At 47.6% G+C, this 18748-nt stretch overlaps 1 protein-coding gene across 2 annotated transcripts in view; it reads left to right on the top strand.

Moving 5' to 3' along the window:
• Window positions 1-18423, top strand: part of LOC140401268 (lysophosphatidylserine lipase ABHD12-like) — a 62015-nt gene extending 43592 nt beyond the window's left edge. For both annotated transcript variants that reach the window (XM_072489777.1, XM_072489776.1), the window contains 3 exons: window positions 9466-9544; window positions 10258-10382; window positions 18248-18423. In XM_072489777.1, the coding sequence (XP_072345878.1) occupies window positions 9466-9544; window positions 10258-10382; window positions 18248-18278 (235 nt within the window). In that variant the 3' untranslated portion in view covers window positions 18279-18423. The remainder of the gene's footprint in view (window positions 1-9465; window positions 9545-10257; window positions 10383-18247) is intronic.
• The last annotated feature ends 325 nt before the right edge of the window (window positions 18424-18748 follow it).

Raw genomic sequence — 18748 nt, 5'->3', positions numbered from 1 at the left:
GCTTAGTTGCCTGTAGTGCCCAATTTCTGCCATTTTCCTCTGTTTTCTTTGTTAACTTTCTTCATTTACTGCCTAGGTTCAGACTTGGTTTTAGACTTATCAATCATAAGGATGTTTATTTCTGAACCTGTTATTATCCTCAACATTGTCCTTCCCACAGGGTTTGCTGAATGGAAATCAGAAAATTAATTTTCAGCTCTCTAATGATGTGGGTCTAAAGCGCTGCCTGAAGTTACAATTGAACCAGGGTCATCTTGATTTATATTGATCAGCTATCTACTCATTGGGCTGAATTCTCCCATCCTATCCGCGGAGGGTTTAGTGTTGGGTAGGAATAGAGAATCCAGCAGGAGCTGAAAAGTCGGAAACACACCGACAGAAAAACAATTTGAAATTCTCTCAATGGCGGTGTGTTGGTTCTCTCGCTTCCTAGTGGTGTGAATGCCATTTACATTCATTTGCATCTCATGGTTGCCCAAAACACTGCTCACTGGAATCTTAACAGGTCTTCCAATCATTCGTCATGCCAGTGGGAAATCACATTGGCCTCAAACTCATTTGCAAATGAGTGGCATGCACAAGGCAGACATCAATTGGCTCTAGAATTCAAGGTGAGTGCAACATACATAGCCTACCTGCCACAGTTCTGCACCTGTTGTGCTGAATGCCACTCAGGGGCAGACTGGTTTGTGCTCTCCAGCTCCATGGCGGGCAGGTCTTATAGACAGCACTGTGCTATGGACTCTCCCATCTCACTGACTCACATCAGAACTGTTCCTGGGTAGGGGAATGCATGGGTCTTCTGTTCCCAGTGCCACACACCATTGCCTATCTGGTCAGCTCTGTGCTGCGGTGGGCTGCTGTTAGAGACAAGGAATGCATGGGCGGGAGGCTGACAAAGACAAGGGAGCAATGTAGAAGGAGAGCTGTGCAAGACGATGTTTTATGCTCTTGACGTAGCATAAGCTGCTTCCTTGATGTGCACTCTGACAAAGGAAGGTTCAGACTTGGAGATAGTTTTAACACATTTATTTAACTGTTAACAATTCTCCTACTTGGATTCGACACTCCTGTTAATCCTGCTATAGCTACTCAGACTAACTAACCAGTCTGCTACAATCCACATGGTGGGTGTGATGTGTTTCAATCAACCCTGTCTGTACTCACAAAGTGTCTCCACTGGAAAGAGACTGAGCATGTGTGCTGTGTCCTTTTATATGGGTTGGTATAATGCCCCCCTGTGGTAGTGTCATGTCTGGGTGTGTCGTGACTGCCCATTGGTCGTGTCCTATCATTTTTTAAAAAAATATATTTTTATTAAAATTTTTAACATATTTTCAACAAATCCCCCCCTTACAGAAATAAGAAAAACCAAAGAACACATAAATAAACATCTTATAGCTATGTCACGTATTCCCCCAATATACAAGCCCCCCATTAAACGATAATAAACACAGTAGTAAACACAAAGTACCACCCCCCCCCCCCCCCCCCCCAACCCGGGTTGCAGCTGCTGCTGACCACCTCCTAATGCTCCGCTAGAACGTCCAGGAACGGTTGCCACCGCCTGAAGAACCCTTGCACACATCCTCTTAAGGCAGATTTTACCCTCTACAATTTAATGAACCCTCCAATGTCGCTGATCACGGCTGCCACGCTTGGGGGCCTTGCATCCTTCCACTGTAGCGGAATCCTCCACCGGGCTACCAGGGACGCAAAGGCCAGAATACCGGCCTCTTTCGCCTTTTGCACTCCCGGCTCGTCCGATACCCCAAATAGTGCGAGCCCCCAACTCGGCTTAACCCGGGTGTTTACCACCTGAGACACCGTCCTCACAACGCCCCTGCAGAACCCATCCAGCGCTGGGCACGCCCAGAACATGTGGGCATGATTTGCTGGGCTCCCTGAACACCTCACACACCTGTCCTCCACTCCAAAAAACCGACTCAGCCTTGCCCCAGTCATGTGCGCCCTGTGCAGAACCTGAAATTGTATCAAGCTAAGCCTGGCGCAAGAGGAGGAAGAATTTACCCTACCCAGGGTGTCCGCCCATGTACCCTCGTCTTATCTCCGCCAGCTCCTCCTCCCATTTACCTTTCAGCTCCTACACCGAGGCCTCCTCCTCCTCCTGCATCTCCTGGTAGACCGCCGAGACCTTGCCTTCTCCAACCCACACCCCCGAGAGCACCCTATCCTGGATCCTACGTGCTGGCAGCAGCGGAAATTCCCTCACCTGCTGTCTTACAAACGCCCTTACCTGCATGTACCTGAAGGCATTTCCAGGGGGGAGCCCGAATCTTTCCTCCAACGCCCCAAGGCTTGCAAGCGTCCCATCTATAAACAGGTCCCCCATCCTTCTAATACCTGCCCTGTGCCAGCTCAGGAGCCCCCCATCCATTCTCCCCGGGACAAACCGATGGTTCTCTCGGATCGGGGACCACACCGAAGCTCCTGCCTCCCCCATGGCGTCTCCACTGCCCCCAAATTTTGAGGGTCGCCGCCACCACTGGACTCGTGGTGTACCTTGTCGGCGGGAGCGGCAGTGATGCTGTCACCAGCGCTCTCAAGCTCGTGCCCACACATGACGCCATCTCCAGCCTCTTTAACGCCGCCCCCTCCCCCTCCATTACCCACTTGCGTATCATCGCCACATTGGCAGCCCAGTAGTACCCACACAGATTAGGCAACGCGAGCCCTCCTCTGTCCCTGCTCCGTTCCAGAAACACCCTTCTCACTCTCGGGGTCTTTTTCGCCCATACAAACCCTATGATGCTCCTGCTGACCCGCTTAAAAAAGGCCTTAGGGATCAGGATGGGGAGGCACTGGAATATAAAAAGGAACCTCGGGAGCACCGTCATCTTCACCGACTGTACCCTACTCGCCAGGGAGAGTGGCAGCATATCCCACCTTTTAAACTCCTCCTCCATCTGCTCCACCAGCCTCGTCAAGTTGAGCTTGTGTAGGGCCCCCCAGCTCCTGGCCACCTGGATCCCTAGGTACTGAAAACTCCCTTCCGCCCTCTTCATTGGAAGCTCGTCTATCCCCCTTCCCTGGTCCCCTGGGTGTATCACGAATAGCTCACTCTTCCCCATGCTGAGCTTATACCTGGAAAAGTCTCCAAACTCTCTGAGGAGCCGCATCACCTCTGGCATCCCCCCCAGTGGGTCCGCCACATACAGTAACAGGTCGTCTGCATACAGCGATACCCGGTGTTCCCCCCCTCCAGTTCCTGGACTCCCTCAAAGCCATCGCCAAAGGTTCAATTGCCATTGCAGACAGCAGGGGGGATAGGGGCACACTTCCCACAGGTACCCCCACTCCACCCTATCAAAGGCCTTCTCCGCATCCATGGCTGCCACTATCTCCTCTTCCCCCTCCACTGCAGGCATCATGATTACATTTAGGAGCCTCCGCACATTGGTGTTTAGCTGCCTTCCCTTCACGAAACCCGTCTGGTCCTCGTGGATAACCCCCGGAACACAGTCCTTAATTCTGGTAGCCAACACCTTCGCATCCACGTTGAGGAGCGAGATTGGCCTATACGACCCACACTGTAAAAGGTCCTTGTCCCCGTTCAAGGTCAGCGACTTCAGCGCCCTGGACATCATCGGGGGTAGAGCCCCCCCTCCCTCGCCTCATTGAAAGTCCTCACTAGTAGTGGGCCCAACAGGTCCATATACTTCCGTAAAATTCCACCGGGAACCCATCTGGCCCCGGTGCCTTCCCCACCTGCATACTCCTCAGCTCCTCCAGCCCTACCGGTGCCCCAAGCCCCGCCACCTGCCCCTCCTCTACCCTCGGGAACCTCAGCCGGTCCAGAAAACGATGCATCCCCCCCCCCCCTCCTCCGTCGGGGGCTCAGACCTATACAGCCCATCATAGAAGTCTCTAAATACCCCATTTACCCCTTCCGCACCATGTCCCCCCTTTATCCCTAACTCCCCCAATCTCCCTCGCCACCTCCGAAGAGGGTGTGCCAGCTTCCGGCTAGCCTTCTTCCCGTATTCATACACCGCCCCTTGCGCCTTCCTCCATTGCACTTCCGTCTTCTCGGTAGTCAACAGGTCGAACTCGGCCTGGAGGCTTCGTCGCTCCTTGAGTAGTCCCTCCTCGGGGACCTCTGCATACCTCCTATCTACCCTTAAAATCTCCCCCACCAACCTCTCCCTCTCTCTCCTCTCCTTCCCCTCCTTGTGGGCCCTAGTGGAGATGAGCTCTCCCCTAATCACCGCCTTCAGCGCCGATTAGTGGAGATGAGCTCTCCCCTAATCACCGCCTTCAGCGCCTCCCAGACCACCCCTACCTGCACCTCCCCATTATCGTTCACCTCTAGGCATGTTTCAATGCACCCACGGATCCACCCGCTCACCTCCTCATCCGCCAGCAAACCCACCTCCAGGCGCCACAGCGGGCGCTGGTCCCTCTCCTCCCCTAGCTCGAGCTCCACCCAGTGCGGGGCATGGTCTGAGATGGCTATGGCCGAATACTCCGTGTCCTCCACCCTCGGGATCAGCGCCCTGCTCAAAACGAAGAAGTCAATCTGGGAGTAGGCTTTATGGACGTGGGAAAAGAAAGCGGATTCCCTGGCCCCCGGCCTAACAAACCTCCGTGGGTTCACTCCTCCCATCTGGTCCATAAACCCCCTCAACACCTTGGTCGCTGCCGGCTTCTGACCCGTCCTGGATCTAGAGCGGTCCAATGCTGGATCCAATACCGTATTAAAGTCCCGTTTCCCCCCCCCCCCCATTATCAAGCTCCCTGCCTCCAGGTCCGGAATCCGGCCCAACATGCGCTGCATAAATCTGGCATCGTCCCAATTCGGGGCATACACATTCACCAAGACCACCCGCACCCGCACCGGTAGGGCTGGAGGAGCTGAGGAGTATGCAGGTGGGGAAGGCACCGGGGCCAGATGGGTTCCCGGTGGAATTTTACGGAAGTATATGGACCTGTTGGGCCCACTACTAGTGATAGTGAGCTTCCCGCTCACCATCACGTACCTACCTCCATTGTCTGCCACGATGTTCAGCGCCTCAAACGACACCCGCTTCCCCACCAAAATCGCCACCCCTCGATTCTTTGCGTCCAACCCCGAGTGGAAAACCTGCCCTACCCCCCCCCCCCCCCTTTCTCAGCCTAACCTGGTCTGCTACCCTCAAATGCGTCTCCTGGAGCATGACCACATCTGCGTTCAGGTGCACGAACACACGGGCCCTCTTGACCGGCCCGTTCAGGCCTCTCACATTCCAAGTTATCAGCCGGATCAGGGGGCTGCCTGCCACCACCCCCCTCTGCCGATTAGCCATCTCCCTTTCTAGGCCAGCCGCGTGCCCGCACCTCCCCCCCCCCCCTCCTGTCCATTAGTGGGCGCTCCTCTCCAGCACCACCCCTCCCCCTGACCCCGCCCCTTCCCTAGTGCAGGAGAAAAACCCGCGCTTTCCACCAAGCTGGACCCGCCCCCTCAGGCGCAGCTCCCTTTCGCGGCCTGATCTCAGCTCCCCCACCTCGGGCCTCCCCCCCCCCCCCCCCCCAATGGTGCCCCCTCCTCCAACCACCGATGCCCACACTCTCACCAAACCCCCACTACGAACCATTTCCCCCCACCCCACCCAGCACCCAAAAAGAAAACAGTACCAAACAGAACAGAACACCCCCCCCCCCCCCCCCCAAACACAACAATCACATCAATCCCCTCTCGACATCCCCTCGCAACCGACCCTCAATCCGAGTCCAACTTTTCGGCCTGGATAAAGGTCCACGCCTCCTCCGGCGTCTCGAAGTAGTGGTGGCGGTCCTTGAAAGTGACCCACAGTCGCGCCGGCTGCAACATTCCAAATTTCACCCCCTTCCGATGCAGAGCCGCCTTAGCCCGATTGTACCCGGCCCTCTTCTTGGCCATCTCCGCGCTCCAGTCCTGGTCTCCACCCGCCGCAATCTTGATTTTCCTCCATCGCACTTTTCGCTGCTCCAAAACTACTTTTTCACCGCTCCACTCCTGGTCCAATCCATACAGTGCCGGGGAAATGTTACTATCACCTTCCCACACTGGGCACCGTCGAACAAATGCCGCTGGGGGCCCTAAAAAGAGCCCAAAAGTCCGTTTCTGTTGGGAGCTGCCGGACGTGCGACTTAGCTCCGCATAGCCGCAACCGGAAGTCCAGCCGTGTCCTATCTTACTGACCTATTGGTTGAATGTCTGTGTGTCATGTCTCTGGTGCTCCCTCTAGTGTTTATCTATACTAAGTGTATTTACATTAACCCCTTGTGTATTTACAGTGATGCATATCACCACAGACGGCAGTGGCTGGGCAAGGCAGAGGACCAAGGAGGTGAATGAGGGTGACGAGCAATAGAAGGCAGAGGGAAGGGGTTGCTTATAGACACCAGAGTATGGGGTGGTGGCTTGTTGGTGTGGCGCATTAGGGATGGTTAGCAGCAGCACTCCGAAGTTGTGGTTTGGGAGGATGATATTGTTTTTAGTTTTTTTTAGAAATGGGAACTATGTTAAGGCCCCTGCTTTAGTTCAGGGTTGCAGACCACAGTCACAGAGTTGCAGATATTTCTCCTGCGAAATGGAAAGGAGTCACGGAGCATAGACAGTTCAAAGGCTATGTGGACCTCACAGTCTGAAGTCAGAAAGGAGACAGTGCAGAAGAGCAGCATGAGAAATTATTGAGAGCATGGTGTACCCCAGGCTGCAGGGAGGGGCAAGGGCTGTGTGCTCCACAACAACAATGCACAGCTTGGATGTCCTATAGCTGATATCCCTGGGCTTGGCCAGCTCTGTACAGGGTTGCAGAGGGAATGGTGATGGTCATTGGGGGTATGTGAAGCTCTGTGGTGGGGGGTGGGGTAGGCGGTCACCTCTGTATGTAACGGTGCACCACAGACTCTAGATGGGGTAGGTAGAGTTCCACATGGGCCATGGGTGATGAGCTTGGGGAGGGGGGCAGGGGGGAGAGTTGGAATGTTGACTGCTCTGACCTTCGGGTAAGCGTTCTACAAGGGCAGCACGGTAGCATTGTGGATAGCACAATTGCTTCACAGCTCCAGGGTCCCAGGTTCGATTCCGGCTTGGGTCACTGTCTATGCGGAGTCTGCACATCCTCCTCGTGTGTGCATGGGTTTTCTCCGGGTGCTCCGGTTTCCTCCCACAGTCCAAAGATGTGCAGGGTAGGTGGATTGGCCATGATAAATTGCCCTTAGTGTCCAAAATTGCCCTTCGTGTTGGGTGGGGTTACTGGGTTATGGGGATAGGGTGGAGGTGTTGACCTTGGGTAGGGTGCTCTTTCCAAGAGCTGGTGCAGACTCGATGGGCCGAATGGCCTCCTTCTGCACTGTTAATTCTATGATAATCTATGAAGGCGGCCTTCAGGACGCGCGACAACGCAGAATCGCTGAGCAGAAACTTATAGCCATGTTCCGCACACATAAGTATGGCCTCAACCGGGATCTTGGATTCATGTCGCATTACATTCACTCCCCACCATCTGGCCTGGGCTTGCAAAATCCTTCCAGCTGTCCTGGCTTGAGACAATTTACACCTCTTTAACCTGTAATTACCCCTCTCTCCAGTTGCTCCGTTGGACCTACAAAGACTTAATTACCTGCAAAGACTCGCATTCAAAGTATTGTTTTGCATCTTTGACTTTGTCTATATATATATATATATATATGTTTCTGGAACCCACCTCTTCATTCACCTGAGGAAGGAGCTGTGCTCCGAAAGCTAGTGATTCGAAACAAACCTGTTGGACTTTAACTTGGTGTTGTAAGACTTCTTACTGTGCTCACCCCAGTCCAACGCCGGCACATCATGGTTAAAGTAATAGGCAGAACTCAATCTTCACCTCAAAGTTTCAACATTGACAAAATGGAAGGTAGGAATACAGTCTTGGAGAGTGAATAATGAAGGGAGAACAGCTGCAGCATTTCTGCCATCCCATCAGTGAAGGGCATTCACCATTGGTCAACGGATTCCCCTCATTGACCATGAGCAATTGAAACGTAATTGGTGTGTCACTTCAAAGAACGGTGTGCAATCCACTTTAGTTTAATAATTTCATTCACAACTTATTACCCCCACATGGCTCCAGATGCCACTTCTCTGGAATAGAATGTTGGTTATCTCTTTGTGGGTGTTAACGTCTCCGGGGTAAGGCTGCATCAGGCACAATGCAAGCAAAGCAACCAAAGCCCCGCATCTTCCATAAGTCTCTCAATCGCAGCTTTCCTTTCTGGAAACTTTAGCCATATTGTCTTTGATTTTTTTTCAATAGAGAAGGCAAAATTGTGAGTGGTTCCAGGGCTCAATGCTGCGTTGCTCTTGAGTTCTCAAACAATGTAGGAGGTGAAGGAGGGAGAGACATTGCTGTGGGCAGCCTAGCAGGAGGCAGCGCCTGGGGGACATGGCCAGAGGGAGCCTGAGCATGAACATGAGGCTGAGGAGATCTAGGTAGCGGAGGTGTCTCACCACACTGAGGGTTTACCGTCAAAGAGTCTCCAACCTACAGATGAGTGAAAGTCAGTATTGGGCACAGCTGGGGTTGTCTAAAGACCTTTGTAAATCATATTTCCCGCATTCTTCATGAAGACCTGATGCCATGTGGGGTTGGAGGTTTCCACCAACAATGACCTTGAATGTGCAGCAGCAGTCAATTTTTTTGTGTCTGGGTTTTTCCAGTGCTCAACAGGGGCCTGTGCGGCATCTCTCAGTTGTCAATATATTGCTGCATAAAAGAGATCACCAAAGTCCTTTACAGGAAGGCCCATCGTTCTGTTAGGTTTGTTCTGGACAAGGATAGCCAAGCTCAAAGATTTACTGGCTCAGCTGCCATCTCAGGCTTTCCTGGAGTGCAGCATGCAGCAGACTGCACCTGTGTAGCTATACTGGTTCCCTGGCAGCAGCCCGTAAAGTTTATAAACCACAAGAGCTACCATTCCATTAACATTCAATTAGTGTGTGACCGTTACAAGCACACCCTGCACGTGGGTGCACGGTACTCTGGCAGTTGCCATTAATCTTACATAACCCACAGGTGAATTGGGATTTCTGTGGGGATGGTTTCTGGGGGAAAGGGCTTCCCACTTAAACACTGGCTGATGATCCTGGTGCCTCGTCTCCAGACTGGAGTTGAAGAGAAGTATAATTTTTAGAAAATAACAAATTTAGAGTACGCAATCATTTTTTTTTCCAATTAAGGGACAATTTAGCACGGCCAATCCACCTACCCTGCACATCTTTAGGTTGTGGGGGTGAAACCCATGCAGACACGGGGGGGAATGTGCAAACTCCATACGGACAGTGACCCAGGGCCGGGATTTGAACCTTTGGGGTTCTCTAAACCCTGGCCCGGAACACAACATTAAATGTTTTTGCGTAAATTTGTGCATGTGACACTTGTTATGAATGTATTCTGCTTCTTGGCTTTATTCCAATCAGTCAAATTTATCTTTTCACTTAAGTCTGCAGTCAATTTCTACTCCTGTGTTGATTCTGCATGCTGAAGATGATAACATCATACCATTTGAGTTGGGCAAAAAGGTACATGTAATGACTTCTTCCACTAATGCAAGCTGCAGTTTATTTTGACATTCAATTGCATTTCCCCATCATAGATTTTTTTCCTAAATTATAAAAGTTTTCACTTCAGCCAACCTGTCCAGGAGTCTGTTCCATTTGCTGTCATTTTGATAGTCTTTAATTTAACTTTAGCTAGTTTGAACTTGAATACCTTTTAATCCTCTGTTAATGGTATAATTTGAAGTAATATTCCAGATTTATCTTTTATGTAATTATTCCTATATTCTTGTACACCCTATCAGATTCTCTCCCAGTTTCATCCTTTGAAAACAAAAAGACAAACTTGTCTTTCTAAAGCAATTTTATATCCTCACAGCATCCCAAAATGATTTGCAATTTTAATTCCCTAAATGGTGCCATTGTGAATGCACAGTCATCATCGCTAGGACTACAGTAGTTCAAGGAAAAAAATCTACCACCATCGCCTCAGGCCAGCTGGAGTTCGGCAATAAATATGTCTTTGACAGCATTGCCTGCAACCCAAATGTAGCATGATTGTCATGTATTAAGACCATAAAGATAAAAATTGTGAATTCTGTATTTTACCAGTACAACACAAAATAGAAAGAGAAGGATGGGCTTCGAAGCAATGCTTACTGAAAAGCAGTTTCAAATCATTTGGAGTCTACAAATATCTCATTCTTTTCTGTTCTTTTTTCCATATGTTTATACAGCTTTATGAAAGTCTGCTAGATTCACCGATGTTGAGAAGACAAGTCATGTTTGTTGCATTTCCTGGATTTCTTGGATACAAGCATAACAACATTTACAAGGACCCACAATTGCCAGATATAATAAAGTAAGCTTTTACTTCAGTTATTAATTCAGGAAATAAGGGTGTGTTATTTCAAGTAGTGAAACTTAATATAGAAATATGATTTCTAAAGAATTATCTTTGTGGCAAGATGGTGGAATGCAATGATTAGAGACTAGAGAAACTATGATTGTTCGCCTTGGAGCAGAGTTTGTCGAGGGGAGATTTATATGAAGAGCAGGAATAGATCACACAACCCATTGAGCCTACTCTACCATTCAAAATTATTCTGGGCTTCAATTCCATTTTCCTGCCTGCTCTCCATACCCCTTCATTCTCTTGTGAGACCAAAAATCTGTATATCCCAGCTTTAAATATATTCAATGATGGAGCATCCATAACCCTTTGGGGCAGAGAATTTCAAAGATTAACAACCCTTTGAATGAAGTCATTTCTCCTCATCTCAGTCCTAAATGATTGACCCTTTATCCTGAGACTGTTGCCCCCATGTTTTAGATTCCCGACCAGTGGAAACAATCTTTCAGCATCTGCCCCATCGAGTCCCTTCAAAATTTTGTAGGTCTCAATGAGATTGTGTTCCATCCTTCTAAACTCCAGACAGGACAGGCCCAATTTACTCAGTCTCTCATCATTGGGCAATCCCCTCATTACAGGGATCAATTTAGTGAATGTTCACCATACCTTCCTAAATGTGGAGATCCCAAAACTGCAAACAGTACTCCAGATGCAGTGTCACCACAATTCTGTACAAAATGTAGCAGCTTCTTTAACCTTGAACACCCGTTGCAATAAAGGCCAACATGCTATTTGCCTTCCTTAACTGAGGTATTAAAGTTTTTCATAGAGCAGATAGGGTGAAATTTCCTCCTGACAGAAGAATTGCCAACCGGAGGACATTTTTAATATAACTGGTAAAAGAACCAAAGGAAGGTGAGGACCTTTTTGGGATGCAGAGTTGTTACAAGCTGGAATTTGTTACCAGAAGGGTTGTTATAAACTGATTCAATAATAACTTTGAAAAGGGAATTGGATAAGTATGTGAAAAGAAAAAACACATGTGGCGGTATGGGGAAAGGGTGGGACAACTTGCATAGTTGTTTCAAAATGCCAGGATAGCATTTTGAACCAAATGGAGGCATCCTTGCTATAAGATTAGGGCAGCACGGTAGCATTGTGGATAGCACAATTGCTTCACAGCTCCAGGGTGCCAGGTTCGATTCCAGCTTGGGTCACTGTCTGTGCGGAGTCTGCACATCCTCCCCGTGTGTGCATGGGTTTCCTCCGGGTGCTCCGGTTTCCTCCCACAGTCCAAAGATATGCAGGTTAGGTGGATTGGCCATGATAAATTGCTTTAGTGTCCAAAATTGCCCTTAGTGTTGGGTGGGGTTACTGGGTTATGGGGCTAGGGTGGCGGGTGGAGGTATGGACCTTGGGTAGGGTGCTCTTTCCAAGAGCTGGTGCAGAATCGATGTGTCGAATGGCCTCCTTCTGCACTGAAAATTCTATGAAGATTTAATGAATCTGTATTATCCATGGAATTGTGCAGAGAAAAAATTCCTAACGTAGGCAATAGTTCCACTATGCTGGGGCCCAATATTGCTGATATTCATTCATCAGCCTGCCATAATATTGGATCTTTTTTAAAGTTACAGACCATATGAAGAGAGGAATCCTTTCAATTGAAAGTACTCTTCACCATCCACAAAAAAAACCTTTCTCCCCTTTAAGTCATGATATTTGTCCTATTTACAAATATAGAATTATTTCTTATTTAAAGATGATCATTCATTTACTCTATTGATCATGGTTAAGATTCAGGTATCTTTAAAAGATTTTTTGTCCTAAAAATGTAAATTTACTTTCAGCACCATACCCAAGGACTCCAGGATTAGCTGTATTAGAATGGAGTTCTCCCGTAATAAACATAAGCTTCAGTCTACCAACGTGCTCAGGTCAAATGAATAATACGTTTCATAGTTTCAATGGTTTTAAATCAGCCTGTGCAATATTACATTTAACAATCGTTTTCAGATTCATGTGTCAAATATTTGGTGCCACTTCTTTGATTATGATTTTGCACTTTAGAAATAACATAACTTTGTTTGAATTGCAAGTTTATTGGATTAGAATGATTTGCTGGGAAAATCAAATAACAAGGAGGATTGTTTAAGGAATGTTTCCTACAAGCTGTGCAGGCTAGACACAAGTTGGTCCTTTAAGTTACCGCATTGCATGGCTGTGCAAGAAAAAATTAAAGGGACCATGTCTTTAAAAAAATTGCCTGCACACTCCAAAGAAAATAGGGGAATGTTGGTCTAATGTAATAAAATGGCTCTGGATGAGATTAACCCTGTATGGTACTGGAAAAACAATTGAGGCAAAATTGTCTCAATAAATAGGGATCCAGTAATAATCTGGTCACACTTTGTCAGTTGTATGAGAGAGACAATCAAGTTTTTAGCCTGTAAAAATAGAGAAATCAATTATTTCTTTTCTGCAGTGTGTTAAAGCTAGAGTTAAAATCGGACCTGACCAAATGCAACCACACCTTGTAGTCTGCAAGGAACAAGCCACATTCTTGTTTTGCAAATCACTCCGGTTGAAGGAATATTGTTCTTGGTATTAATTAAATTAATCCAAACACATCAAAGTTGGATCAGTAGAATAGAATAGTCTTTGTGCAACGTTAACGTATATGAATTGATAGACTATGGAAAGGTCAACAGAAAATACTGGATGTGGCTATCAAATCAGGTAACATGTACGAGGGAGAAAGAGAGACAGTGGGATGATTTTGAGCCCGCAGTGGCCATGCATGGGACCAGTGGCACGGGTGGAAAATATCATGAGGATCAGGAAACACGATCCCTTCAGCGAGAATAGTATTTTCTGATTTCCCCCACCCCTTGTTGGTGATGCCACAAGGTTCACACCCACAAATGGCATGTACCTCATTTGGATATATTTCCATCAATTTAAATGTTATTAATGGGCTTCCCACCGCATGATCTCCCTCACTAAATATTCATTTATATTAAGGGGGAGGGGGGGAGTGGTGACATGTCTGGGCAGTGCCCAGGCGCTGCCTCCTGGCAAATGATCTGGGGGCCCGGGTTCAGATCCCACCTCGGCAGATGGTGAAATTTAAACTCAATAAAAATATCTGGATACAAAAGTCTAATGATGACACTATGAAATCATTGTCGATTGTTGTAAATGCCCATCTGGTTCACTAATGCCTTTTAGGGAACAAAATCTGCTATCCTTACCTGGTCTGGCCTACATATGACTCCAGTCCCACAGCAATGTGGCTGACTCTTAAACGCCCCAAAAAGTAATGAAACCGGATGGCCCACCTGGCATCGACCCAGGCACCGGAAACGACAATGGCAAACCCAGCCCTATCGATCCTGAAAAGTTCTCCTTACTAACATCTGGGGGCTTGTGCCAGGAGCTGTCTCACAAATTAGTCAAGCAACAGCCTGACATAGTCATACTCACAGAATCATACCTTACAGATAATGTCCCAGATACGACTATCACCTTTCCTGGGTATGGCCTGTCTCAGCTGCGTCAGTACTCCTCCAAGTTGAACATCACTTGGGGGAAGCACGGAGGGTGGCACAGGCGCAGAATATGCTCTGGGTGGAGGACTTCAATGTCCATCTCCAACAGTGGCTCAGTAGTACCACCACAGACCAAGCTGGCCAGGTCCTAAAGGACATAGTTGTTAGACTGGGACTGCAGCAGGTGGTGAGGAAACCAGCAAGAGGGAAAAACATACTTGACCTCATCCTCACCAACCTGCCTGCTGCAGATGCATAACTGTCCAAAACTGTATCAGTGGAAGTGATAGACCGTACAGTCCTTGTGGAGACAAAGTCCCATCTTCCCATTGAGGATACCCTCCACCAAACAGATCAAGCAACTGGGCATCAATGAGGCACTGTGAGCCATCAGCACATGCAGAATTGTACTCAAATGCAGTCTGCAACTTCATGGCCTCATCCCCCATTATACCATGATCACCAAGCCAGGGGATCACCCCTGGATCAATGAAGAGGACAGGAGGGCATGCCAGGAGCAACACAAGGCATACTGAAAAATGAAGTGCCAACCTGGTGAAGCTAAAATACAGAATTAAGCAGCAAGTTATAGACAGAGCTGAGTAATTCCACAACGAACGCATCAGATCTAAGTTCTGCAGTCCTGCTACATCTAGCCGTGAAATGGTGGTGGACAATTAAACAACTCACTGGAGGAGGAGGCTCCACAAATATCCCCATCATCAACGATGGAGGAGCCCAGCACATTTGTCCAAAAGGCAAGGCTGAAGCATTTGCAACAATCTTCGACCAGAAGTGCCGAGTGGATGATCAATCTCGGTCTCCTCCGGAGGTCCCCAGCATCACATGTGTCAGTCTTCAGCCAATACGATTCACTCCAAGTGACATCAAGAAACAGCTGACGGCACTGGATACTGCAAAGGCTATGGGCCCTGACAATAGTACTGAAGAATTGTGCTCCAGAACTTGCCGCATCCCTAGCCAAGCTGTTCCAGTACAGCTACAACACTGGCATCTACCCGGCAATGTGGAAAATTGCCCAGGTGTGTCCTGTACACAAGAAACAGGACAAATCCAACCCAGCCAAGTACTGCCATATCAGTCTACTCTCCATCATCAGCAAAGTGATGGAAGGAGTCATTAACAGTGCTATCAAGCAGCGCTTGCTCAAAAATGAGCTGCTCACAGATGCCTCTGTTTGGTTTCCGCCAAGGTCACTCAGCTCCTGATCTAATTACAGCCTTGGTTCAAACATAGGCTAGAGGTGAGGGGAAGTGAGAGTGACTGTCGTGGACATCAAGGCAGCATTTGCCCGAGCATGGCATCAAGGAGCTCTAGCAAAACGTGTCAATGGAAATTGGAGGTAAACTCTCCGCTCGTTGGAGTCATACCTTTTTTTAAATACCCAATTCATTTTTTCCAATTAAGGGGCAATTTAGTGTGGCCAATCCACCTAGCCTGCACATCTTTGGGTTGTGGGGGTGAAACCCACGCAAACACGGGGAGAATGTGCAAACTCCACACAGACAGTGACCCAGAGCCGGGATCGAACCTGGGACCTCGGCGCCGTGAGGCAGCAGGGCTAACCCACTGCGCCACCGTGCTGCCCTGTTGGAGTAATACCTGATACAAAGGAAGATGATTGTGGTGGTTGGAGGTCAATCATGTCTGCTCCAGGACATCACTGCAGGAGTTCCTCAGGGTAGTGTGTCCTAGGCCCAAACATCTTCAGCTGCATCATCAATTACCTCCTTTCCATCATCAGGTCAGACGTGGGGACGTTCACAGATGACTGTACAATGTTCAGCACCATTCACAACTCCTCAGATAATGAAGCAGACCTTGTCCAAATGCAGCAAAATCCATGCTAGGGCTGGCAGTGGCAAGTTACATTTACGCCATACAGGTCCTAGGCAATGACCATCTCCTATAAGAGAGGATCTAACCATCGCACCCTTGACATTCAGTGGCATTGCCACTTCTGAATCCCCCACAATCAACATCCTGGAGGTTACCATTGATCAGAAACTGAAATGGGCTAGCCATGGACTGTGGCTACCAGAGCAGGTCAAAGGCTAGGAATCTAAGGCGAGTAACTCACTTACTGACCCCCCAAAGCATGTCCATCATCTATAAGGCACAAGTCAGGAGTGTAATGGAATACTTTCCTCTTGCTTGGTAGAGTGCAGCTCCAACAACATTCAAGAAACTCAACACCATCCAGGACAAAGCAACCCGCTTGATTGCTACCCTGTCCACAAACATTGAATCCCACCACCACCAACAAATAGTGGCAGCCTTGTGTACCATCTACAAGATGCACTGCAGTAATCCGCCAAGGTTCCTTGGGCAGCACCTTCTAAACCCATGACCAATACCATCTAGAAGGACAAGAGTAGCAGATACCTGGGAACCCCACCACCTAGAGGTTCCCCTCCAAGTCACTCACTGGCCCGACTTGTAAATATATCTCTGTTCCTTCACTGTCACTGGGCAACATCCTAGAAGTCCCCCCCCCCCCAACAGCACAGTGGGTGTACCTACACCTCAAGGACTGCAGCGGTTCAAGAAGGCAGCTCACCACCACCTTCTAAAGGGCAACAAGGCAATGGCAATAAATGCTGGCCTAACCAACCACATCCCGTAAATTAATTTTTAAAAAATCATCAAAACATTCACTTGGGTTAGTCAAGCATGATACCATTAGAAATCCATCCTGGCTATCCTTAATCTCCAAACGCAGCAAACAACTAAAGAAGAGGTGCCTTATTTATCTGTGATGGCGAGGATTGTTTTATGGCAAACTTCTGAAGTAGAACAATGTAAAAACAAAATACCACAGATGACAGAAATCTGAAATAAAAACAGAAAATACTGAAGATAATCGGGCATCATCTAAGGAGTGAGAAACAGACCTTTTAGTCAGAATAATATAATGTTCTAACTATTAGGAAGTATGCGCCTATGTATTTACAATGGGCGTGATCCAATGACCACACTATCTCCCGAAAAGCAGCTCGCCGCGGTGCAGCATGGCCGATAAAAGCCGGGAGACCTCGTTCCCGGGATCTACCTGGCTTGCAACACCTCACTAGATCCAACGCGATCTTGCGAGACATTGCAATCACATTTTGGTAAATCTGCATATTAGAGCGAGACAGCTGGACTCACTCTAATGTGCAGATTCCTGGGGTATCTGAAGCTTTGGGATTAATCCCCTTTGCCTCAGAGACCTCGAGCGAGCGCTGTTCAGCACTGGTCCCCACAAACGGGTGACCAGAAGGAACGGCACTCGTGGGGGTCTCCGAGGGGATCAGAGGCCCCCAGCTGCATGCCCTTTGGTCAGGTGGTGCCCTGGCACAGGCAATGCTTGTGGAAACAAAACGGGGCTATGTGTGGCCTCGGTCCTGTGAGCGCCGGGAAACACACAGCTAAGCACGCTCGTTATGGGACTTTGTTCCCATTTAGTAGAATCGAGCCCAATGTTTATTCCTCATATTTCCAATTTACTCCTTAGATGTTGACTTGTTGATTTCTTCTGAAGTCCCTCCTAAACTTAAAAGATGACATTGTTTAATCTTCCAGTAATTAAGATTTTTGAATATTGTATTCTTCCTTCCCTGTGTAGATATTGTTTTCACTACTATAGAAGACAGGCTCACATTGTATTAGTACTTGCCTTCATGGAGTTTCCTCTGTCATAAGTGGGGCCAGCCATCATCTTAAACTAATCTGTCCAGTAGTAGAATAGCTTAGCAGGTGATTCCGATTCTTCAAACAACTGATGTGCATAAGATTCCGAAACGTTGATCATGGGAGTATGTTTCAAGTTCAGCAAAGCTATGGATTTGCTGCTAGCAGGATTTCAGGTGATTTCTGCATCCTGTCTTCAATGCATGCCTTAGCAGCTGGGTGCCTACTGTTACCAAAAGGGTCCATAGGTTGAATATCCATCCAAATATAGCATTGGATAAAAATTGAATTTGCTATTACTGCCAATACCATTGGTAACCAATTCTGTACTTATCAGACATCTTCGAGCAATATAGACATTGATTAGACTGCTATAGTTATCGATTAGTCCTTGAAACATAAAATGCAGCTCCAAACAATGAAATGCCTCCTGAAATGCAGCTCACAAAATAGAAAATAAGACAATATATTTAAGAGATGCGTTTCCTGTGTGATGAGGCTGTAATACCACTAAGTTAAATGAATAAGATTCAGTATAAAGTCTGGTGTTCTGAAATGTGGTGCAGATCATTAACTCTATGTTACAAAGACTGTAGTTGAGTGACCAGATTTTGTTTTTCTCTTTTCCAGAGACTTTGTCAAGGCCATGCACAGATATTGAACATAATTATGGGCACTGACAATGAGTACTGTTCTGTTGTATGCATTTACAGATTTATTTTGCACATATTGAGATTGCTCATTTCACCAGCTGTAAATAATTGTGTACTGTAATTTGTTTGCATTAAAGCCTAAATAAAACTGCTCTTGGAAGTGTTTTATATGGATAACAATAGCTTATCTTCCAGTTCTAAAACAATTCATCTTGAGTTACTATATTCACCTTGATCAAGTTATAATTTGGTGAGTGCAACTGCATGGGCAATGTTTAACTTCAATGAACAGGATTCATTTTGCTTCCAGAGATCTACAGCAGAATTTCTCTCTAATGTGATAGTTTACAATGAAATTTAAATCATGAGGCTGTGCAGTCCAAGACAGTAATTGTTTGTCACTTCTGGCCACTGGGTTTAAAAGCTAACCAAACTCCTAGAATGAAAAGCCTTTATTGTCAAAGATTATCAAGGATTT

This window comes from Scyliorhinus torazame, chromosome 2 (genome assembly GCF_047496885.1).
Source record: "Scyliorhinus torazame isolate Kashiwa2021f chromosome 2, sScyTor2.1, whole genome shotgun sequence".
NCBI classification, from domain to species: domain Eukaryota; kingdom Metazoa; phylum Chordata; class Chondrichthyes; order Carcharhiniformes; family Scyliorhinidae; genus Scyliorhinus; species Scyliorhinus torazame.
Note: the sequence above shows the minus strand (reverse complement) of the source record. Positions and strands in the feature narration are given on the sequence as shown.